This window comes from Phycodurus eques, chromosome 22 (assembly GCF_024500275.1).
Source record: "Phycodurus eques isolate BA_2022a chromosome 22, UOR_Pequ_1.1, whole genome shotgun sequence".
NCBI classification, from domain to species: Eukaryota; Metazoa; Chordata; class Actinopteri; order Syngnathiformes; family Syngnathidae; genus Phycodurus; species Phycodurus eques.
This window is the reverse complement of record NC_084546.1, coordinates 1,742,501-1,766,985: the sequence shown is the minus strand read 5'-3', so window position 1 is coordinate 1,766,985 and position 24,485 is coordinate 1,742,501. Positions and strand designations below refer to the sequence as shown.

Sequence of the window (24,485 nt, the reverse complement as noted above, 5' to 3'; positions counted from 1 at the left end):
ATGACACTCGCGGTGTTAATATTACATCTGAGCTAATACTACAGCGATGAACTATTCCACCTAAAGCTGTTCAATTATTCATTTGATGCAAAAAGTGCATTATTGTATCTTGAGGGGTAGCTTCTGCACAAACGCGACACTTTTTTAATCGCTCTTGCTGTTATTAAAGTCCACTCATAAAGCCTATGGACCACATGAGTGTATACAGCTCTCGTCGTCGTCGTCGTCGTCGTCGTCGTCGTTGTTGTTGTTTTGGTCACATGCCGAGATTATTTGGGGCGGAAGAAGGTGCGTGCTGGTGGTGTGCATTGACCTCCATCTGCATGCATGGCATTGAGGCCGCGTGCGTCCCTACATGATATCGATTGTGTTGCATTCAAGTGCCAGCCTTGTGGCGGGGGTGGATGCTTCCGGACAATGGGTGCTTTTGTCTTTGTGAGTTTAATTTTTCTTTTTTTTATAAGTATTTATTTATGAAGCATAAATGATTGAATTTCCATATTTATTTTGTAGACATATTTAAAAAGAAATTATTTATTGTATTTCAGTTTTGTTCTTTACCCTTTTTATGTATTTGTTTCACTCATATTTGTATTTTTTATTTGATATTTCTTTTACTTTATGTATTTAATTATATTGATTAATATATTTTTTCAGACATTTTATGTATTTTTATTTAAACTATATGAATAGCATTTAGTTTTCTTTGTATTTATTCATTACATTTTATTTGAATTTCCATTTTGTTCATTGTTTTTCTTTTTCATTTTTCTTTTATTTTCTACACATTTTGTTGTTAGTATAATTCATAAATTTACAATTTTTCGTGATCTTTATGTGTTTTTTGTACTCAATAATCATATTTTCTAAAATATATTTCACTCTCTCTTTTGTTTTGTTTTTTTTAATTGTTTTTGAATGTATGTCTTTCTCAATTGGCTTTTATAGTGTACAGTGTGTATTTTGTCTTTATTCATGAATGTATCATTGAAGTGTTTGTTTTATATTCTATTCATTTTATTTTAATCACATATATTTTGTTGTATTTTTATATTGATCATTCATTTATTTATTGATATTTATGCATTTTTTCGTGTTTCTTCCCTCATTTATTTTAGCGAGGCTCCAGATAAAGGTGCCGATCTCGGTGAGTTTGTTTATATGTACCCCGCGATGGGCTGGCAACCGGTTCAGGGCGTGCCCCGCCTCCTGCCCGATGATAGCCGGGATGGGCTCGAGCACGCCCGCGACCCTTGTGACGATAAGCGGCTCACATAATGGATGGATGTTTTATTTCATTTTCTCTTCATTTGGAAATAATCCCTTTAGGTCCATTGTAGTCCATAACCAGGTACATCTCAGGTATACTTTTATCCATGCGTTGACAAAAAGACTGCCTGACGTGGAAAGTTGTTGTTGTTGGAGTACACTCATCATGGAATATTATTCATGGGATATTTGCTGCATGCGGCGTGAAGTTTGAGTGCAAATTAGCGCGAATCCGAGGATTAGGCGTGTAGACACAGCTGCACAATCGTCTTCCTCTGGCACTTCTGGCACGGCAACATGTTTGCACACAGCCGGGGGGGGGGGGGGGGCGGCGGGGGAATACGCTGACGGAGATGAATAGCTTCATCATCTCCGCCGCAGCACAGCACCTCCATCTTGCAATTCTATTCTCTAAAAACTGGAGGAGCACGCATGGGATTTAGAGGAGCCAAGGAACCACAGACGGAGAACATCGGTGGAAGGTTCCACTTGCACGCTGTGAGTTAGCATTAAGCTAGCGGACGTTCCCAAGACAAAGCTATGCATTTATTGTCTTTATTTTGTGTTGTTTTGTTGTAAACTTCCACTGGGAGTGTAAATAAAGCATCTTGAAGCAACCACACCTTGACTCCTTTCGAAGAACTATTTGTTATCTGCTAAATTGCACAGAATATGATAGCACGTGACAGGATGGTATGGGGTGTCGTAGTCTCGCAGCGTACGAGTACAGACGTACAGTCCTGATGCTGGTATCGGTTTTGCTGCATCCCTACTTATGATACACTTGTTTTTGATCCTTTTTTCCCCTGTGCATATTCATTTATTTCTCGGTGGCGTGCCGAACGGACCCAAAAACCGCCCACGATGCTTTGGGGCAGCTCTGTAAAAAGTCCTGCAATCCCTCAACCTTGAACTCAAAATGCCCGTCTTCGACAGCTGTCGGTCAAGTGTGCATGTGGAGGACTGACAGTCGCGCTCCATGGCTGTTAGCTTAGCTGTTAGCTTCTCCCGATGTGGAGCGAAAGGTGTCTGTGTGCAAATGGGCGCATATACACAGATGGAAGCGTTTGACCTTTTTGTTTGTTTGTGTGATGAGACGCTTGTAATTGCGCGCGCGCGCGGACACACACACGCGCGCCGTTGCTCTCTTGACTGTGCCTCCTGAAGAAGGCGTTCGCCCTATTTTCCATCTTTTTTTTAATCAGCGTTTAAAATCCGTGTGGGGCAGATGGGCAATGCTGTTTGACCCATTTTGATGGATTCCACTGCGATTAAAAGGATGAGCGAGCTTTTGAATGCAAGAGGCCCCCCCCCCCACCCCCCCACCTCCAGCTCCATTGTGTCATCTATGTCCCTGATATGCTAAATAGTTACCTTTGTAGCCGATACAGTCTGCATCCTTGCAGTGACTTGAATCCCTTCAATGTTTCCATTGCGTTCCTCCAATTAGCTTGTACTGTACATGCAAGAAACCCATGCAATATTCTGATGATATCATGATAATGGGATACTGCAGGTAGATATAGTCCGGTTTATAAAAAAATAAATAAAATCTGAACACAAACAACTAGAGGAGATCATGGAATAGGTTAGTCTAATTTCCAGTGAGCAACACACCCAAGATCAAATTCAGAACATCGCAAGGGATAAGGCAGCCTTGCCTCTCGGGAACAAGGAGTCCGTGACACTGGGAAGGCGGCCACATTATCCTGGAATCCGCTAGTCTAATCGCCCGAGAACGAGATGACCAGTTTGCCGTGGAATTAACTAACTCGCTACAGCAGCCCGTCCATCCGAGGGCACAACCAGGGATAGGGGCAGGCTGACTTCCCTCAAACATGGAAGCCAAGGAATTCAAGAGAAAACCAAATTAATCTTAAAGTCTACATTATCACCCAAGAATATGCTGACCAATTTGCCTGGGGATTAGCCAGTTTTGACAGTTCAAGAGGTCGCCTGAGGACAAGTCAACCTCACTTGCCGGAAACAAAGAAGCCATGACCATGGTGATGTCCATGTTATCCTTGAATAAAGGCTGTGTTATCCCCCAAGAGCATACTGGAAAATTTCCCTGGGAACTAGACAGTTTTGATAGTCCTAACATTCAGGAAGTTCCCCGAGGACAAGTCAACCTCTTTTGCCAGAAACAAGGAAGCCGTGACCATGGTGATGCCCACATTTTCCTGGTATAAGTCAGTCTTAACTTTTAAATTTCGCTGGGAATAAGCCAGTTTTTGCAGTCCTACCGTGCAAAAAGTCGTCCGAGGACAAAAGTCAACCTCCCTTCCCAGAAACAAGGAAGCCGTGGTATAGGAGACAACCGCACAAACCTGGAAGAAGGCAGGGAATTAGCCAGCTACGAGCCCTACCATACAAGAACACACCCCAGGAGATGCCAACCTCACTTCGCAGGAACAAGGAAGCCGTGGCACTGCAGAGACAACCACTCTAACCTGAACCAAGGCTGGGAATTAGCTCGTTTTGACAGGCCTACCATCCAAGAAGTCGCCCGAAAACAGGGCAACCTCACTTCCCATGAACAACGAACCCAGGACTTTGAGGATAGCCACATCTCAAGAACATGGCAGGCAATTTCCTCAGAAATGAGTCAGTTTTGAGAGGTCACCTGAGGACAATTCAACATCATTTCCCAAGAACAAAGAACCCAGGACGTTGAGGATGGTCCTGTTGTCCAAACACCCAAGACTACAGTCACTTTCATACAATCTATAAAAGTTTCAGAATTTCTCATGGGCTGCTGATGAGCTCAGACGGTCCGATTCGTGACTCCATGTTGCATCCCTCCACCCATCCAGGAGGAGGAAGGGGGCTTGGGTGTTGGCTGCCCACGGTGCTGAACTAGGATAGATGCGTTGCTCCTCCACGGCTCTTTTATTTTATGGGTGTCGTAAAGGGAGCGCCGGGGGACGTCTGGTCTGCTCTGTCATTAACTCTCACCCTTTGCACTAAAACACTCCCTCCTCTCCTCTTCTCCGGGACTCTCACGGATGGAGTAACTGCTGCCATGTTTGGGAAAGGCCGTCAGTTTTGTTGGCGTGTTACAAGCTTTCTTGCTGTCTTTGCGGCGTTATCACAGCGGCCCCGCCGCCCTCTTGAATAATGCAAGGCTCATAAAATTCCGGCTATGTTCGATGACACCGCCTTTGCTTTTGGGTGCGAGATATTGCCGCCGTCCTCTCGTTAAAGTGCAGCGAGTGGTCCTCTGGCTTCTAAAATGTGCTCTCTCAGCTGTGGTCGGGAATCTGCGGACGGTGACCTTTAGCACTGATTGGAAAGACGGCAGCTAGCGATCAATAAATGAGACGAACTTAATTAGGAAGACATGGCCAAGAGAGTGAATTTAAAGAAAAGGACATCCATGGGACACGGTTAGACTTTCTGTGTCCGTCTGACCCTCCCCAGCGTTCTGTAGCAAACTTAATTGACTCCCTGCGCAACACAATGTCACACAGGTCCTCGTCCTCCCAGTTCAGGCGGGCCAAACATCCAATTCGTGTGACCCATAATCCAAATATCCGCCTCTATCCTGCAATAAATCCCTCCAGGATCAATAAACATCCCTGGCGGGCCCACGCGGGCTAAATTGGAAACTGAGCTCCCGCCGGCGTACAGAGGCAAAGGCCGGGGAAAGCGCAGATTCAATTCATATCCTGGAAATGTTCCGTTGGCACGTTTGCGTCACAGTTCTGAGGTTCGGGGTTTGAATCTCGAGTCTGCCCTTCCTGTGTGAAGTTTGCTTTCTCCGGCGACTCCGGCTTCCGCCAGCATTTCAAAACAATGCGTTTTGGTTTCACTGAAGACTCTTAATCGTCTAATCTCTGAGCCGTCAGTTGTCTTTATGTGCCCCGCAAGTGACTGGCAACCAGTCTGTGGGGTATCGTGCGTGGATCTCGCCCAAACCCGGCCGGGTGAACATGTCGCGGCTCGCCCTGTCGTTCACAAGCGTCGTGACACGAAGGTGCAGTGGGATCATAAAGAAAACGGATCCATCCATGAGTTTTTTTCTCTCTTGTTTGACTGATTATGTGTTGATGGATATATTGATTCGGATCAATAATACTCTCAAATGTGTGTCGATATAGATTTTTTGCAGCACACCCGCACTGGAAGATTATTTTTGCAAGAGCCAGGATGCCAGAATGACAATTTGATTTTATCCGACCCGAACCTCACGACACCCCTCGGGAAGAGGTGGGGGGGGGCTGCCCTTCCACCCTCAGTTGCCATGGTGACAAAGACAGTCGCAGACGATCCGGCTGGGCCGCACCCATGGGCGTCTGCCAGTATAAAAGGGAATTTAGCAGAGGGAAAGCCACCGAAACTGGCATTTTTATTCATGTACTTTTGAATAGCTCAAGACGGTGACATAATACTTTGGGGGAGGGGGCGGGGCGGTGGAAAGGTGGGATATTATACTCCTCTTGAGTTGTGGTGTATTTAGTGGCGAGTATATTTAAAATTCCATCTTTGGCTACGGTATTTCCACAAATCGGCTCAACTGATTGTGCCAAAGAGGCCAAAGCGGGAACACTCAGCTGTGTAAAAATACAAAAAAGGAGAAACAGTGCCATTTTTGTTCACGTTGACTCCTTGGTCAACCTCGGAATTCCGGGAGTTAGACACAGATTGATGTCTTTCGACATAATAGTTGGGGAACAGGTGGAATATTCAGCTCATATTCCCGCAACCCATGGCGCCGCAAGAGTCTGGCATTGGAATTCCATAGAGGAAATTGTTTATTTAGCTGTCGATCATATTGAAAATTCCATCGTTCCCTGTAACGGGAATTCTTGCACTATTTCCACGAATCATTTCGATTGACGAGGTAACGCTCAGCTCCACAAAAACACGAGTGAAAAAAAATCTCAGTTTTTGTTCCTGTTGACTGGTTTACCAGTGAGGATTGCAATTCTGAGAATGAGACACAGACTTTGGAATAAAATACTGTCTCCATATTCCCAGTAGCCTCGTCAACTAATTTCTACCCTGCTGTCTTATTTGGTTTCAAAACCGCAAAATCGTTCACAGGCCGCAAATTTCTGGGCTTCAGAGGTGGGATGGATTCAGTCGAAGTCTTTTGCACGCTCCGGATTTAGCCCGAATAGCTTAGCATTTTTTTAACGCAGCACAAATAGCACATGTAGCGTAGCGTGACACTTCAAGTGCCTGGTGAATAATTCAGATTCGAGGCTGTATAAAGTCTGTTATTTTAAAGAATTCCCTGCATTATTGAAGGCCAAGCGGCACAGGTGTGCGTTCGCAGTCATGCAACCTAAAGGCGCTGCGTTCGGGGCCCATCGGCTCGCCAGCGTTGGTAGGAAAGGGAAATGATTCACGGAATTTCCTTGCTTTCCTGGCTCTAATTCTACGGATGACAGGAATAATATCGGACATGTTCTTAGGAAGCTTTCACTGATGGGAATCGAGGATCTAATTTTAATAATAATCATGATTTTGGCTGCAGCGTCTTTCATGTCATTCCCAACACAAAAAGTCAACATGCTGGAAAGTTCCTGTTGATCAAAGATCCTGTTCCATTTTCCGACTCTCCAGAGAATTCATCGGAGGTCTGATCACACAACCTTATGAGACACTGTAACTGGAAAGTCCACATTTTGGGGAAATTGGAATTTCCGAGGTGATCACGGACTTCTTCAATTTGATCTCAATATTCGTGAGCCTCTCGATACTTCTGACAAACTTCCAACACGAGTCAGACAGATTTCCTCTCGGAGTTGGAGAGAGGTTACACGCCTCGCTATGGTAACGGAGCTCCGGTTGCCACGGCGATGAGCACGGCGGGACGCGGACGCGGAGATGCTCTTTTTGTTCTCTCCGAGGCGTCGTCGTTCGCAAGTAAATTATCCGTGAGCCGCATCCGTGGGGTTTTGCCAAAGTGCCCAGATTCCTGTTTTTAGTTTGGGATTATTTGTATTGATTTATTTTGCATGGGCAAGCCATCAGAAGAGCAAATGAAAGGGGGGCAGGCGGCCTATAAATAGCAGCTTTTTGTAGGCTAGGATTCCCCGTCGGGTCGGAGCCGAGCTGCGAGCGGCTCACGCCGGCTGATTAGCATCGACTCACCCCCGCCGCACACCCGTGTGCTGAACACGCACGCGCGCCTCTGGGGAATGTTCCTTATTTGATGTCAAACGTGTTCCAGAGCAGGCTTTGCCCAACTTTGTAATCCTTGCAGCCGTCGACATTCAGATGTGGGAACTGGCGCACCCCCTGTGCCAGGAGCCCCTTTTATTGTGGCGCGTGCCCATCCCATCGTGACGTTTGAGGCGGGGTTGGCGGCCCTCGACACGCGACCGACAAACCCTCCGAGCTTTCAGAAGGCTTTCCTGGCAACACTCGGTGTAACCGTATCCACAGATGTCGTGTTGCCTGCACAGAGACAGCGGGGTTGGAAACTGGCAACCCCAGATCACAATAAGCCAGTTTCTCTGTGTCTTTTATCGTGTCTGTATCATTGTGGTATCGTATCAGTTTCTCCAGGCAAACGCTCCTTCCTTCCCGCTTTAGACCTTTCCCCAAATGCCAGCTAGCGGTAGCATTGGGCCGTGTGACACTAATATGACGCTGATGTGTGTTGACCACTGCCGCGGACCATTGGACTTGCGGACGGGAGGGGGCAAATGGTCCAAACCTGGCAACTCAACACGCGAGCAGGTGCATTCCGAATGCAATACTCCATCATCTTTAGCCTGTTGCCCTTTAAAAACAACAATATGCCGGTTGTCGGAAGAAGCATGTGGTCAGCCATCAGAGCAACACTGGGACACCGGGAAAATGACCTTGAAAAATTCCAACCACTCCCTGGAAAACACAAAGTATTTTTTTCCTTGCAGCATGGCAGTGTTCCAGACCTTCTTATTCCCGGCAACATCCCAGATTGTCAGGATGAATCCCACCTCCCTGCCCAACCCCCAAGGGGCTTCTCCATCTAATGGACTCGTGAGTCCCGGCGAATGTTTTTACTACAGCATGTTCGACATCATCTCGTATTTCCGCCAGTCGTCCGTCGCGATTCCATTTTCAGGTTATTGGCTTCCCGGGGATAACAATTCACCGGGCGGTGTTTACGGGCAGCGGGACAAAATACACATCGGCGGGTGAAAACAAACTCACATTTTGGCAATTTGTCAAAGCTGGTGAATAATGCACTGTGTCCATGTATTTGTATAATGTGTGTGTTGCTCTCGCACTGCAGTCTACAAATGATTTTGTGATGTTCAACGGGCGTTCATTTATTTGTTTGTCATTGGAAAACTGGAGCACGCGCGATGTACCGTATGCTTCAGCTTTAGCCTCGTCGACGCCAGGGCTTGTGTCGATTATTATGAAGGATTCGTTCATTTGTTCACCTCTCCAATTCCAACATCCCGTATCCAGTCCTGATCAACTCCTGAGCCAAACCAGATCCACTCCAGATTTACTCTTGATCCATGCCTGACCCACTTTCAATCCACTCTGCATCCACTCCTGATCCATGCCCAATCCATTCTTGATCCAGGTCTAATACTCCCTGGATCCATTCTCGATTCAATCCTGGTCCATGATCCGCCAAATTTAAATTCTATTGCGTCAATTCTGCGGTTTGTTTCGTGAGGAGACAAAATGTTTGTTTGTGAAATGCACAAGAGTTCTCGTCTGTTCTGAATCACAGTTTGTACTCAGAGTCCTGTCAAACACTCCTTAGCGAACATCACATGACGGCGAAACATGAGGGCTTCACAGTGAGGCGTTTCATTAATACATACACAACATCCTGATACTTACAGAAACAACAGCGAATCCTTAATATTCCACAAAGGTCGCAAATTCCAGGCATCTTAAACTATCATTCTTGATCTATAAGGGGTCTTCGGCTCTGGTTTGTCAAATTTAGGTCAGGACTCAACCTTGGTCTAGGATCTTTAGGCTTTTTTGGATCAGGGTCTATGGCTTTGTGGGGGATGTCACTCAGATTAGGGACTGTGGATTTTTTGCAACAAACAGGTTCTTTAGGCATTTTTGCATCAGGGTCTTGATTTAAATTTTTTTTTTTTTTTTTTTTTTTTTTCATCAAACTCGGGTGATTGTTCTACGGTGGACTTGAGTGCTTTCCAGTTTGAGAGTTTCAGTGGTTTCTGGCACCCCATTTGAGGTCTGTTGTGGTCTTCTTGTCACATCCTGTGTTGGCAAAAGCTATTGCTAACAGGGCAAAAACGAGTTGAGCGGCCGAGCAGACGTTTAGATGCTATCTTCTTAACAGAATAAGCATAATCTGACGAGCGGGGACATTTTCAGACCTTTTTATCCAATTTAAGATCACATGGTGTAGCTCATCTTTTTCTTTGCGTCTCGCTGTTATGTTTTGTGCTCCCGACACATTATCTTCCCTTCTTTTTATTTTTGTTACAGGAGTTTGCGGCCCTCACCAAGGAGCTCAACGCCTGCCGGGAGCAGCTGCTGGAGAAAGAAGAGGAGATCTCTGAGCTGAAGGCGGAGAGGAACAACACCAGGGTGAGCACTAGTATTCCACATTTTCAGTTGATTCCGGATGAGTGTTGTAATAAGAAGACGTCGTCCTTGTCCATGCAGCTGCTGTTGGAGCATCTGGAATGTCTGGTGTCCCGACACGAGCGCTCGCTGCGCATGACGGTGGTCAAGAGGCAGGCGCAGTCTCCCTCGGGGGTCTCCAGCGAGGTGGAGGTCCTCAAAGCCCTCAAGTCCTTGTTTGAACACCACAAAGCCCTCGACGAGAAGGTGCGGAACTCTTCGACTTGGGTCGCCGATGCGGAAATCAGCGAACAAACCATATTTGTCATGTGTTGCTAATTTAAAAAAGCACAGTGAGTGTTGACAGCTTAACCACTTGACCCACATTTCTAGTATTATTTCAAAAAGCGACAATTTCTACTCATAAAACAGACACGAGCGAAGTCGTTTTCAGACGGGGTGCCGATTCATATGTTACAAAAGCTGTGATTTATCCACATTGGAAGAATGTTTCTGAAGAAGTCGATTCAAGTAAATGAAAATCATGCAGGAGATAAGGGTTGTTTGGGATCAGGAGAAATACACTTAATCCCAGAATAGGGGGGGAACAAAAAGCAAAACTATCAAAAAAACAAAAAAAAAACGGATTCAAATCCAAAATTGGCTCCTGAGATTTTGTTTGCCCTAATGACCACAGCGTTTTTGTTTGATGGCTAACGCTACGTCATCCATCCCTCATCACAGCCCTTAAAACCCCAAATACGTTGTTTTGCCGTGGCAGGTGCGAGAGCGACTGCGCGTGTCGCTGGAGAGGGTGTCCGCCTTGGAGGAGGAGCTTACAGCAGCCAATCAGGAGGTAGGAAACAATGAATAGTGAATCCTCCGTATAGCGAAAATCTGCCAAGTATTACTGTCTTTAGATCTTAAAACATACCTGTAGCAGGATCTTAAAATGAACTCTAAAATGCAAGAATAGGAGTCATGTGCTCCCTCTTACGTGTTGCAGTTAAGAGGCGAGCAGCAGCTTTTTGAGGCAACTGGAGACATTTGAGGGAAGACTGGCTGACTCCAAAGTAAAGTACATTACAGTAATCCAGACGAGATGTGATGAAGATTACCATTTCAAAGTGCTGCTGTGTAAAAAAGGTTTTACCTTCGCCAGCCACCTTACGTGAAGAACGCAGGACACAAATACCCGAGAGTCGGATCCGGGATGTCTGTTTAAGTCCTTGACGGACAATTATCGCTACGCCTGTCAGACCCGCAGACGGATGACCCGCCGGACCTCGACGGCGCTTTTGGAATAATAGATACATCGCACCTCGCGTGGATCCCGGCAGGCCAGACGCCGCTAAGTGATTCCCGAAAATGACAGGGATGATTGTCATTTTGGAAGAAAAAAAGGATGAAGGGAAACCTCGGGAATATCAAAGGTCTACGCCAGGGACGCCGCGTCCGGCGCTACTTCAATGTCAGGAGCTGGTGCGATGCTTTTGATCTCCCAGCTGGAGCCATGACAGAAACAATGGCCCAGGCCTAATTACGCCTTCGTTAGCTTTAATCACGATGTGGAGGTGGAGGCTACAGGCTTGAACCTTTTTTTTTTTTTTTTTTTTTTTTTAAATAAACAGTTGCATCTGGAAAGGGTTCATATTATGCTACAGCCTTATTCCGACATGAATTCAGTTTATAAAAAAAAAAAAAAAAAAAAACATTCCTCAAGATTCTAAAAGCCTCAAAAAGTGAAGCCCTGTGAATACACTCAGCGCATCCGGGAAGTATTCACATTTTCCGCATTTTGTTAGCCTTTTTGGAAAATGTGTGTTTTCGCAAATGTATTACACATTTCTGCTGCTTTGAAGGTTCATCCACAAATTATTGAGCAAAGGATGTAAATACCTGTTGTTGTTGTTTTTAAAATAAATTACCAAAAGGTCTTTTTCACATTGTTATAAAAGGGTGTTGTGAGTAGAATTTTGAGGGGGGAAAATGAATTCAGATTTGGCTATAACACAACAAAATGTGGATAAAGTGAGGCACTCGAAAAAAAAAAAACGACTGTTGCTGTTTTTTTTGTTTCGTTTTGTTTCGGTCCATCTCTGTGAAAGCAAAAGACTCAGGGTGTTTCTGGAATACATTTTGAAGAGGCAGTTAGCCGGCTGCCGGTTTGCGTTTCAAGCTAATCACTGTGGTCTGCCGCGTGATGACTGAGGCGTGGTCGCCAATAACGCTTTAATTGTGTTCGATTACTATCTATAGTCTCGTGTGCGGCGGTGGGCACGCCATTGTGCTCAAGCGCAACATTTGAGTTTGAAAAATAGACAGGACGGGCCTGTTCATATGGAGATGAGGTTAAAAACAAAAAAGTTAAAATGTGTCTGTAAAATCAATAATAAAATAACAATCACTCTCATGCGTACATATTATTATGAATCTGATTACAATTAAATAATAAAGTAAAACAAAATGAAAAAATAACAAAGATTAACTAATTACTGTACATAGAATATAAGAATATATTTGATTGTACAATATATTTTTTATTTTATTTACAATCATTTAAATAATGTCTTAAATTGACTTAATAAATACATTAAAAAAAGCAATTTGACGAACCAATTAAAAAAAAAAAAAAAAACATCTGCTTAATTAATGCAACAATTATTACCGGACTCTTGATTATGTAAATGTTATCATTGTAATTCATTGAATTGTAATTTATGAAACAATTGTATTTAATACAATAAATACAAATTGTTAAATATACAGTATATGTAATTTCTTTACTAATACTTTCAATTCTATTTTCAATAAATACATTTTAAAAATAGTTGAAATCGATAAATTCACAATTAAAAATGTACTACATTTTGGTGATAACAACTAAATTAATGCAACAAATACTCTTGATCATGTAAATTGTTCGATTATAAAAGTACAGGTAAGGTAGGTAAAAGTAAGTTACAATAAAATTGTTTATTTTCATAATAAGCTAAAAATGTACTCATTATTTTTGTTGATGTTATTCTCATTAATTTAATTATAATCATCCAACCAACTATATATCTGAAAGTCAATACAAGTTGTTAAATTGTTCACAAATTATTTAATGAGCTAAATTGATGATTAAAAAAATGAATTTCGTATATTTTTCCACTTTTGGAAAAAACAGCTAAACGAATGCAACAAATATTACTGGCCTCATGTAAATGCTCCGTGGGCTGTGTGTGGCCCGCGGTCCATACTTTTCGCAACCAAGGTTACAGCGCTTGTGTGTAACGCATGTGCGCCCCCTTACTGCAGATCGTGGCCTTACGCGAGCAGAATGCTCACATCCAGAGGAAGGTGGCGTCGGGCGACGGCGGCGACGACATCCCGGAAGGCGGCGAGCCGCAGCAGAAGGTCCACGGCAAGGTGGGTCGCCGTGGTAACGGCCGAGTCTCACGTACCGCAGCGCGCTTCCGACCGGGACCTTCTTCTTTTCCCATCCGTAGCGCGTGTCCAACGGCACGCTGGAGTCGGCGCGCGAGGCCGGCCAAGTGGTGGAGCTGCAGGACCTGCTGGAGAAGCAAAACTACGAGCTGGCACAGATGAAGGAGCGCATGTCCTCGCTGTCGTCGCGCGTCTCCGAGGTGGAGCAGGAGCTGGAGACGGCCCGCAAGGACCTCATCAAGTCCGAGGAGATGAACAACAAGTACCAGCGCGACATTAAAGAGGTCCCGATGCGCAAAACACACAGACAGGGTCCAAATTTATTTATTTATTTTCAAAAACTATTTCATCATATTTAGAATTTAGAGGTGCATTTCTACCCTAGAAATGTTGGCTCTAATTTAGAAGTTTTTTTTCCATTTCCTTCAAATTTTAATAGAATTTAGAGGTGCATTTTTTTTTTTCCCTGAACATTTTCATTTTACCGCGTTTCCAAACTTTCACCCGATCCTAAACGCAACCCCCTGAAATCTTGTCATGTTTTTTGGGTTTTTTTTTCAATTATTTGTTTGTTTGCGCGCAGGCCATGTGCCAGAAGGAGGACATGGAGGAGCGCATTGTGACACTGGAGAAGCGCTACCTGAGCGCTCAGCGCGAGTCCACGTCGGTGCACGACATCAACGACAAGCTGGAGAACGAGCTGGCCAACAAGGAGGCCTTCCTCAGGCAGGTAGGTCGGTCACGCCTCATTATGGCCGTCGGCCGCTTCGCCGCTCTGGCTTCTAAGCGTGTGGTTGTCGCGGCGGCGGCAGATGGAGGAGAAGAATCGGCAGCTGCAGGAGAGGCTGGAAATGGCCGAGCAGAAGCTCCAGCAGACCATGCGCAAGGCCGAGACTCTGCCCGAGGTGGAGGCCGAGCTGGCCCAGAGGATCGCGGCGCTCACCAAGGTCTCCTCCAAAAACTTTAAATGCTCTCTTCACTTTTATGAAGAAAGGCATTTTGGTTGTGTTGTGTTGTGTTGTGCTTTCTTAATTGGAAACAAATCGATAATTAAGAGGTGCCTTTTGGGGCCAAATGTCCCAAATTTTGAATTCACGTCTGCATTTTCCCAGCCAGTTTTGTGTGGATCAAAGACTTGGTCTCGAGATGAGTTTTGTGTCTTAGGCGGAGGAGCGTCACGGAAACATCGAGGAGCGTATGCGCCACTTGGAATGTCAGCTGGAGGAGAAAAACCAGGAGCTGCTACGGGTGAGGATGACGACGAGCTAACCAGGAAGAAGCGGGCAAAATGTTGTTCATCTCCTCCCCGCAGGCTCGCCAGCGTGAGAAGATGAACGAGGAGCACAACAAGCGTCTGTCGGACACGGTGGACCGGCTCCTCACCGAGTCCAACGAGCGCCTGCAGCTGCACCTCAAGGAACGCATGGCGGCTCTGGAGGAGAAGGTTCCGACTGACCGCGGCGCTTCTCAAATCGCCATTGTCTCCTCATCGTGTCCTCATCTGGTTTTGCTTGTGCCTCCAGAATTTACTCATCCAGGACTCGGAGGGCTACAGGAAGCAGTACGAGGAGTCCCTGCATGAGAAGGTGAGATTCATGAAGTGACATGTGTAACTGGAAATGATTTTCTTTGTTTTTTTTCTCTCTCTCTCTCTCTCTCTCTCTCTCTCTCTCTCTCTCTCTCTCTGGTTGCAGACGCATTTGGCCGAGGAAATCGAGAAGCTGCGGTCGGAGCTGGACCAGTTTAGATTGAGGGCGGGATCCCTCACAGATCCCACCCTGTCACGGTAAGGCTGTTTTTGTTTCTTGTTTTTTTTTTTTTCCCCCATTACTTCTAGTGGCCCCATTTGTTTCTCATGTGTAATATCAAGTGACCCGCTGTGACCCCAATTCTCGACCAGGTCTCACCTGGACACTTCCGGCGAGCTCCGATTCTCCCTGGGCTCCCTGGCCGAGACCCAGTCGGACCACTACCGCTCGGCCAAGGTTGTACGGAGGCCCAGGCGAGGTCGGGTGGGCCTGCGGGAAACCAAGGTGACGAGAAAGACCTAGTGTCCACCTTGCGGAATTTTTCAACGGCCAGCGTCTTTTGCTCTTACGTGTCTTTTATGTCGTTCCGAATTCTCCATCGAGACACCTCTGTGCCCAAAATCAGACAAGATATGCGAAGAAAATCATCCCACTTTTTTCCACTTTTAAACCCTTTCCAAGATGTTTGAGTGTCTCCTTGATATTTGTTTGTCAGGCCAAGTCTCTCGGCGAGCAAGAGTGGCGCTCGCAGCAGCTGGGCGTGGTGGGCGGCGCCCACCAGTTTGAGAGCGACACGGAGATGTCCGACATGGACGACGACGACCGGGAGACGCTCTTCAGCTCCGTGGACCTCCTCTCGCCCGGCGGCCACTCCGACGCGCAAACCTTGGCCTTGATGCTTCAGGAGCAGCTGGACGCCATCAACAAGGAGATCCGGTGCGGTGGTCCGCCGCCTAGTCGCACGCCGGCAAGAAAAAAAACATCTGCGGCATAGTGGAAGAACAATATACTTCCTTCCAAAAAAAAAAAAAAAAAAAAAAAAAAAATCACGCTTAAAGTATTGTTCTGGATGCTGAAGTTCCGCATGGGCTCTCCCTGCAGGCTGATCCAGGAGGAGAAGGAGTCAACGGAGCTGCGTGCCGAGGAGATCGAGAGCCGCGTGGCTAGCGTCAGCCTGGAGGGTCTCAACCTGGCCCGCGTGCACCACCACCACGGGGCCTCCATCACCGCCTCGGCCACCGCCTCCTCCCTGGCGTCCTCCTCGCCGCCCAGCGGCCACTCCACGCCCAAGCTGGACCCCCGCAGCCCGGCCCGGGACATGGAGCGGATGGGGGTCATGACGCTGGTAGGAGCCTGCTTGACAACCACATGAGTTCAAAGTCTCACAACAAACGTAAACGTCCGCGGTAACGTCGTCTTTCTCAAAGGCCTTAGAGCTATGAGTGATGCAAGAAATACGACGACGAGCTGACGTAGCAGTTTCATAAGCGGAAAAGGATCTGCACGCGCTTACCTTTGAGACTGAGCAGTTCCTTTTGCAGTGAAGCGTTACAGTCATCAATTTTTAACAAAACAAGCTTACTCAAATGTATCTTTTGTCAAAAAAAAAATCCAGATTTTCAATCTCGAGGCCACATAAATAGGACGTTGACCATCTTTGGACGCACGAGGTTTCCGCTCGGCAGCGACTAGATATTAATCGCGTGAGACGGGACAGCCCTTCTAAAACTGTCTGATCTCAACAGCGCCGTTTGGAGAGGTCGAAATGTGCCAAGTAATTCTTCTTCCGTGGACTATTTTGCCCAACCGAAATTTTAACTACGAACCCTGGGAACAGTTTGAATCTGTGTGGCAATGCCACAATATGTCCCCATTGAGCATTTTCATAAACCTTTTCTAAGCCTAAGGGGGCATTGGTTGACTGAATGTCTCTTTGAAATATTCATGGGCGCTGCTGACGATATCAATATTTGAAGGCAGCCGGTGGAAAGGTAGAAACAGTGGCTGCTTTCCAGGCTTTTTTATCGCCCCGGTCAGTGTTGTTTTTTTCCGATGCGCTTGCGTCAACCGGACGCCATCTGGTGATATTCACGCGTTTGTGTCCGTGCCTGGCCTCATGGGTCTTTCTCTCCCCACAGCCCAGCGATTTACGGAAACACAGGAGAAAGGTACGCGGAACGAGTACACTGGTTTGGTTTTGATTGACGAGTCTGGCTTTGATTGATGGAAGTTCTTTCCATCAGATAGCGGCGGTGGAGGAGGACGGGCGCGAGGACAAGGCCACCATCAAGTGCGAGACGTCGCCGCCCGCCACGCCGCGCACCGTCCGTATGACGCACACCCTCCCGGCATCCTCGCACAACGACGCGCGAGGGTACTGATTCGGTTCTCGCCCCTTCGATTCGCGCTTCTCCGATCGTTGCGTCATTGTCGTTCATGCGCCCTGGTTCACGTTCCTCCATGTTGTAGCTGCAATCGTCGATAATATTATGCTTTATGAAAACATACAGTCATGGCATCATTAAATCCACAGTTTTTCCCACATTTGTTTAATTCAATGGACTGCTCCTTCTGGTGTTTGCGTCTCGGCCACGCGGGGCCAGTATAATGTAGACATATGGACTGTACGTACTGTACAAGGAGCTGACCTCAGCTGCTCAGCCAGCTGCAGCAATATGAGTTGTTCTTCGCAGAGGATAAACAATGTATTTGTTTGAATGTGTTTTATGTGTAGCCTAGCAGTCAACTCCAAATGGGAGCGGCACCTCCGTACCTGAAAAACGTCCTTCCCTCTTTCACTGATCTCCAGCATGGCCGCCGCCCTGGAAGCGGAAGGCACGCTGAGCAGCGTGGCCAGCAGCCAGGACTCGCTGCACAAGCAGCCCAAAAAGAAGGGCATCAAGTCGTCCATCGGCCGCCTCTTCGGCAAGAAAGAGAAGGGCCGGCTGGCGCACCTGCCGCACAGACACGTCATGGTGGATCCGCAAGGTTGGCGCGCCGTTACGCCGATCCGTCCCAAATTAGAATCATCCATACCCGGTGTTTGAATCCGTCCGTAGCCACCGTGATGGACCCGGACGCGGCGGGCCAGGACGCGGGACCGGGCAAGCTGGGCACGCAGGCCGAGAAGGACCGCCGCTTGAGAAAGAAGTAAGCTTTTGGTCCAGGGCGTTTTATCGATTTGTTATGTCTGGCTTTCACAGATTTGGAAGGGCTGCGCTTCATTAAGTACAACCACACAATCTAATGAGATCCAATACAAGACAAATGATGCCTTGAAGGATAAAATGGTCCATTTTGGCAGCTCCAGCTCTTGTTTTGGACCTCATTCGATGACGCAAGTCTACTACGATGTAAAGTGAGTTTTTAAATGTGTTTTTATGCGTTTGCCGTGCCTAACGACGAATGCCGTTTGCCTCCCGTGTCGTCGTCGTCCTCCTCCTCCTCCTCCCCCTCCCCCTCCCCCTCCTCATCCTTCTTCTTCTACTGTTTCCGCCGCACGGACCTCCTCATGGCGCCGCGCCCGGGACCGAGAGCGCCCGATCCACGACGGCCGCCTTTTTGCATCTTCCCTCGCGCGCCGCATGCCGGCCAGCTGCCTGCCGCTCTACTTCCCGTTTCAGCATCTTGGTCCATCGCTGTGCTGTCGTCGTTGGTGTTGTATGGGAAGACGTTTGAGCGTTTATTGGATATCCTCGATATCCAACTGAAACTCGATGTACTAGTTCGCTCTTTGTCCTCGCTAGTAAGACAATTCGGCGCACTAGTAGAACGACTGCACGTGCACCTTAAGCCTGGCTATCAAGGATATGGAATAAATGCTCAAAAGGGCTTTCCACGTTGTCGTCGGGTCTTTTTGGAGACACGCAGCAACCGTGTTTGAATTCCTGTTGCCGCACGAGATGCGAATCGGACGTTTTTTTTTTCTGTGCCGGATACTGCAAATGTGGACTAACTGGCGTGTACTTTTTGTTCTCTCTTCTCCCTTCGCCGCTAACAAAGCGGGTAAGTGGCCAGGACGCGTCGCTGAGCTCCACCGTCGCACATCCCGTCCTGTCCGACCTCTCTCCCCCCCTCCGAGAACGCCATTTCTTTCTTTCCCCGCCCCTTCCTTCTTACAGTCGATTGACAGCTGGATCCGGTTTTCACTCCTGGAATGCCGTCCTCTTCAATTTCTGTGTCTTTGTTTGTGTGTGTGGGGATGTTTTTAATTTATGATTTATATTATTTTGTCATAACTGTTTCCTTACTTCCCTTTCCCCAGCAATGTTCAGTCGTCATGCATTATTAGACCCGAGCTGAACATGCAAACATGAGCTGGCCTCATGTGCTGGACGGAAGAAGACCCAAAGCGCTTCGCTTTTTTGGAAACAGATTTCCACGCTGTGCCTGTGTCCATTTGATATGTTTTTGTTCCCACCTTCCGTTCCAGGGGTGGTTTCGGTTTGCAATGTATACTGTATCAAATAGCAATGCCTGTTACGAGCGGGCCCACAAAATCTCGGTACCGAATTGCAAATCTCATCTTTGCGTGTGGGCGGAGCAGAGGGCAAAGTTTGATGACTCATCATAAAAGTGGAAACTCTTAATAAGTCAGCTGTACAAGGTCAAAACTGGGGGGGGGGGGGAAAGTCTCGGCTTAGCCACTAAGGCCAGTTTTCACACGGCAGCATGAAATTTGGTGTCTATCTTGAGTAGACCACACAAAAAATTAAGTCTCGAAAGACAGGAAGTCTGCCATTTTGGTTTGAAGCACGTCATTTACAAGGATCCTTGCCCCCAGTATTCAATTAAAAAATCAGCCCCCAAAGACGCTTTCGCTTAGCCGCAGTGAAATTTGGTAGAAATGTCTGTCTTCGGTTGAGCCACAAAAAAGTCTCAAGAAGCCATGCCAGAGAAGACGCAGCAAGTCTGCCACGTTGCTCTGAATTCCCATTTTGAGAATCATTTCCAGGGCTCCTTGCCCGTCAGTATTGTTCTGAAACTTCAGTTCCATTGAGCAACGTGAAATTTGGTAACGGTGTCTGTCACGAAGCCGTCATCAATCCATTGTGTCCTGGCGGCGCAATGGTGTTCGTATATTCTCGGTGAGAGCTGTTTTCCGATTCAATCGCGTGGGAGTCACTGCTTGGCACTCTCGCATTCGAGTGTAGGAGGAGAGCAAAAAAACAAAACAAAAGAAACACACTGCACCAGGCAAAGTGGAGCATCTTAAAGATGAGTTGATGCATTATTCAAATCAAAAAAACAAGAAGTTAACTCCGGGAGGAAATGTGCTTACGCGTGCAAAGTCCACTCGGCTCCAGTAGGCTGGAGAAATGTCGCCCGGGTAATAAGACGGCACGGACGTCACGTAGGCGTACGCCGATGATAAACACTTGCCCTTTGCTGGCGTGCTTCGGGAAATCAAACCGTCGCCGCGGGGGGGAGGGGATGTACCATTTATTAGCTGTCGCGGGGGGGCGAGAAAATGATGCGTTCGTGTGTCTCCTCTGCCCACGTAGACATGAGCTGCTGGAAGACGCCAGGAGGAAGGGCTTACCGTTCGCTCAGTGGGACGGACCCACCGTGGTGGCCTGGCTGGAGGTGAGCGGACATTTCGCCGGACGTCGCCTCTCGAGCGCGAGCCTTTTACTTCTTATTTGCCTCCCCCAACCTCAACGGAGGCTGCCAAATTTCACACGTCGTCACTTTTGATCCAAGTTTACTTGGACTTCGAGTTTTTCAGTCGATGCTGGCCGACTTCAAAGGCCTCCATGTAGTGTCCTTTTTGCAAAAAAAAACCCAAAAAAGTTGGTCAGCCTTAAATTGTAAAAGAAAAAAAATAATAAGAATAATTACACCAAGAATAATAGTTTTTTTTTTAAATTATTGATGGTTAAATTGCAATAATCATTTCAATTTGAATATAAACGTGATGACTTTTACAATTGAAATCACCTCCATGTCCATTTCTGTAGGACCAAATGGAATCTTTTATGCTGATACAAGGATCAGAAACTTATTATAAAAAGAGAACAAAGACAAATATGGTTTGTCCAAAGCAGTGATATGACAATTCATAGCAGGCCTCGTGTCCTCCTAGCTGTGGCTGGGAATGCCAGCCTGGTACGTGGCGGCCTGTCGCGCCAACGTGAAGAGCGGCGCCATCATGTCGGCGCTGTCCGACACGGAGATCCAGCGTGAGATCGGCATCAGCAACCCCCTGCACAGACTCAAACTGCGGCTGGCCATCCAGGAGATGGTCTCCCTCACCAGCCCGTCGGCGCCCCCTACCTCCAGAACTGTGAGTACGCCAAAAAAGCAGCCGGGTGCTCTGTTTTGTTTTGTTTTTGTGCTCTGTGTTGTCACTACAGTGGTCCCCCGCCAAATCGCAGTTCATAACTCATACCTTGTTGGTAGGTTTAGAATTAACTGTGTTAATTTCCGTTAGCCCGTCTATGGCATTCCATCTTATATGTTAGCATTAAGCCAGTGGACTTCTCTATGTCGCAGATTTTCACCTATCGCAGGTCGGTCTGAAACGTATCCCCCACGATAAAAGGGGGTTCGCTGTAATTAGCTCTAGCGTGCATGCTAACACATCTGTGCTGTGTTTTGTCCTGTGCCAAACCCCCCCCCTTTTGACGCGGGCCGGTTGGTGGTCTTGACTGTGATGCTTTAACACTGTTGGCTTACAGTGGTGCTGCTCTTCTTCTTTAACACTGCTTGCGCCTCCCGCTGGACATCTACTACCACCGCCGCCGCTCCGTCTCCGGGGCGCCGCCCATGTAGCCGTCAGGCAACGTATGGGTGACCCACGAGGAGATGGAGACCATGGCGGCCCCTTCCAAAACGGTCAGTCCCCCCTCCTCCGACGCTTCCACGCTACGACCTTTTCCCTTGAGGCGTGTGCACCCTCGAGCGTGGATGTTGCGAATCCGGCCAGGCATTCTCATGAACGATGCATTTTTCTGTTTTTGATCAGAAATCCCAGTCTGAAGAGGGGAGCTGGGCACAGGTAAGGGAAAATAAACGCTGCTTCTCGCTTATTGGAATCATGCCAGCACCACTAGGGGTCGATTATAAGCACTTCATCTATAAAAGTGAACATTTCACTCAAAAGACTCAAAATTACGCTTCCACTTGGCTCCAGGCCTGTTCGGATTGTTTCCCATTCTTCTTGAAAATTCATATTACATTTGTCCTTCCTCGCGGCGGCGTCCAGACGCTAGCTTACGGCGACATGAACCACGAGTGGATCGGCAACGAGTGGCTGCCCAGTCTCGGACTACCTCAGTACCGCAGCTACTTCATGGAGTGCCTGGTGGACGCGCGCATGCTGGACCACCTCACCAAGAAGGACCTGAGGGTGCACCTCAAAATGGTGGACAGCTTCCACAGGTATACACTGCACACACGCAGAAAAACACATCAACAGCAACAAAGCTCTACATGAAGCTCCCCAACCAACGTCAACATAGTTCCTTGACGTCAAGATGCCACAATATGGTGCCAAAGCGCTAGTTTTATATGAGACAGAACAACGATCCATAAAAATCCACAATGTAGCGGGGGAACACTGTATACTATATAGAAACAAGGCACGCTGCATTAGTTCCGTTTTGCTGTTTGGTGCGATTGCAGGACAAGTTTACAATACGGCATCATGTGTCTGAAGAAGCTCAACTACGACAGGAAAGAGCTGGAACGGCGGCGGGAGACCAGCCAGCACGAAATGAGAGGTGACGCAAATGCGACATTCTACCGCAGAACAAAACCAAAAAAAAGTCCTGTTTTCCTTCAGATGTTCTGGTGTGGAGCAACGAGCGGGTGGTCCGCTGGGTGCAGAGTATCGGCCTGCGGGACTACGCCGGCATCCTGCACGAGAGCGGCGTGCACGGAGCGCTGGTCGCCCTGGACGACAACTTTGACTACAGTAGCCTGGCGCTCCTCCTCCAGATCCCCAACCAAAACACTCAGGTGACCGCGCACGCACACAATAATGGAGCCACCGCACAGCTTCCGCATTTGAAAGCGTTTTGGATGAAAAATGGATCAATTATGAATAGGAACAAATACAACAGGCGGGTTCACATTTAGTTTCACGTGTGAAGCTTTCAGCTGACTTTTATCATCCCCTGAAAGCACTTTTCCGGTTCCGCTTGTTGGGAAAACACGAGTGTTAAAATAGAAAGCAGCCCTCCCAAGTGAGTTCGAGGCTCCTCGGTGCCTCCTGGTGGCAGGTTGTGGTCTAGCGCATAAATCCCAGTAGGCCCAGTGCCACAGACATTTGTTTAGCTTCAATTGCTTCTTGCTCTATTTGCAGGAAATGATGAAAAAGTCAGCGGAATACTGTATACAGGAGACGCATCAGATGCATCTCATCGCCTCCTTGTGGCCGGTTACGGTCCAAACCGTAAATCCCACTCAGCCGAATGCCACAAAAGTATTTTTAGGTTCCGTTCCTTCTTCTATATTTGAAGTCATATTTAGCTTTTTGAACTAAAACCAGTGCACACTACAAAAAGCATGAACAACTCATTGGACGACTGTACGGAATACAAACATCTGATGCTTCCCAGCGGCTCCTAGTGGAAGGTTGTGGTATAAATCATCAATCCCATTAGCCGAAGAGCACAGATGTTGGTTTAGGTTCTATTTCGGAGTCATGTTTACATTTTTGGAATCAAACCAATACACAATCTAAAAACGAGCAAAAGCTCAATGGACTACTGTATGTAATTGACGCATCAATCAATCAATAGGGATGAGACTTGTGCTTTCCATCAAGAGAAAACGACGTGTGGTAAAGAGGCTTGAATCCAAATGACGTTTGCCAACTGTCACTGTGGCCTCTCGCCCGAAGCGTCGCGCCGCCTGCAAAAAAGAAATAACCCCATCAGATTGTGTCCGCGTTGTTTCCATCAACAGGCCCGTCAGATTCTGGAGCGCGAGTACAATAATCTGCTGGCGCTGGGCACCGACCGGCGGCTGGACGAGGTGAGCGCAGCACGACCGCCCGCTCCACCCTCACCGTCGTCTTGATGCGGAGACCACGATAAGATCCGCACCGAAATTCTTTATTTTCTCGAGTCCGCACACTTTTTGGTTCTTCCGCTCCGTCCGCATTTCTCGGCGAATGATACAAGCCATTCAAACTTTCACATTTTTTCAGGTTTTCCGCAAGGGAAAAATACATTCAAATGAATGAGAGATTAAAATAAAAGGTTTCTCATTTTTCACATTCCCCAAATCCCCCAATTTTTCCAAGACTCCACATTTTCCATGTAAACATGGCAACTGTTTATCACATGACCAAAATTCCCACATTACGATATTGGATATACTTATGTTGTCCTTCCACATTTGAACTATTTCCACGTTCCAATATTCGAATCAATTCAGGGGATTCGAATCAATTCAACTTGAAACTGTTCATTCAGGACACCTTGGGAACTATTTGTTACGTTCTCGCAAATTCCCACATTCCAAAATGTACACGCAACTGCGGCTACTCGACACGTTGCCACCCTCCTCCGACACTCCTCAACCGCGACCAATTCCGACGTGTTGCAGTGCGACGACAAAGACTTCCGAGGTCCTTCGTGGAGGAGGCAGTTCCCGCCGCGGGACGTGCACGGCATCAGCATGATGCCCGGCTCGGCCGAGACTCTGCCGGCCGGCTTCCGTCTCACCGCCACGTCGGGCCGCTCGCGGAGGCTCCCGCCCGACGGTAAGCCCGCGTTCCCGCCCGCCGTCTTGTCT

The 24,485-nt window shown here is 47.3% G+C and overlaps 1 protein-coding gene across 7 annotated transcripts in view; it reads left to right on the top strand.

The window, feature by feature from the left end:
* The window catches only part of ppfia2 (PTPRF interacting protein alpha 2), a 39,882-nt gene that overhangs the window by 12,332 nt on the left and 3,065 nt on the right, over positions 1 to 24,485 (top strand). For 4 of the 7 annotated variants that reach the window (XM_061667564.1, XM_061667563.1, XM_061667562.1 and 1 more), the window contains 27 exons: positions 9,700 to 9,801; positions 9,880 to 10,044; positions 10,559 to 10,633; positions 13,081 to 13,191; positions 13,272 to 13,493; positions 13,793 to 13,939; positions 14,022 to 14,156; positions 14,374 to 14,457; positions 14,522 to 14,653; positions 14,733 to 14,795; positions 14,904 to 14,995; positions 15,110 to 15,242; positions 15,454 to 15,674; positions 15,840 to 16,083; positions 16,877 to 16,906; positions 16,982 to 17,112; positions 17,548 to 17,726; positions 17,798 to 17,888; positions 20,243 to 20,324; positions 20,824 to 21,024; positions 21,513 to 21,575; positions 21,706 to 21,738; positions 21,946 to 22,121; positions 22,365 to 22,462; positions 22,525 to 22,700; positions 23,652 to 23,720; positions 24,297 to 24,453. In XM_061667564.1, the coding sequence (XP_061523548.1) occupies positions 9,700 to 9,801; positions 9,880 to 10,044; positions 10,559 to 10,633; positions 13,081 to 13,191; positions 13,272 to 13,493; positions 13,793 to 13,939; positions 14,022 to 14,156; positions 14,374 to 14,457; positions 14,522 to 14,653; positions 14,733 to 14,795; positions 14,904 to 14,995; positions 15,110 to 15,242; positions 15,454 to 15,674; positions 15,840 to 16,083; positions 16,877 to 16,906; positions 16,982 to 17,112; positions 17,548 to 17,726; positions 17,798 to 17,888; positions 20,243 to 20,324; positions 20,824 to 21,024; positions 21,513 to 21,575; positions 21,706 to 21,738; positions 21,946 to 22,121; positions 22,365 to 22,462; positions 22,525 to 22,700; positions 23,652 to 23,720; positions 24,297 to 24,453 (3,412 nt within the window). Of the gene's footprint in view, positions 1 to 8,144; positions 8,251 to 9,699; positions 9,802 to 9,879; positions 10,045 to 10,558; positions 10,634 to 13,080; positions 13,192 to 13,271; positions 13,494 to 13,792; positions 13,940 to 14,021; positions 14,157 to 14,373; positions 14,458 to 14,521; positions 14,654 to 14,732; positions 14,796 to 14,903; positions 14,996 to 15,109; positions 15,243 to 15,453; positions 15,675 to 15,839; positions 16,084 to 16,876; positions 16,907 to 16,981; positions 17,113 to 17,547; positions 17,727 to 17,797; positions 17,889 to 20,242; positions 20,325 to 20,823; positions 21,025 to 21,512; positions 21,576 to 21,705; positions 21,739 to 21,945; positions 22,122 to 22,364; positions 22,463 to 22,524; positions 22,701 to 23,651; positions 23,721 to 24,296 lie in introns of all 7 variants that reach the window. The other 3 variants (XM_061667561.1, XM_061667567.1, XM_061667566.1) reach the window with 2 other exon arrangements.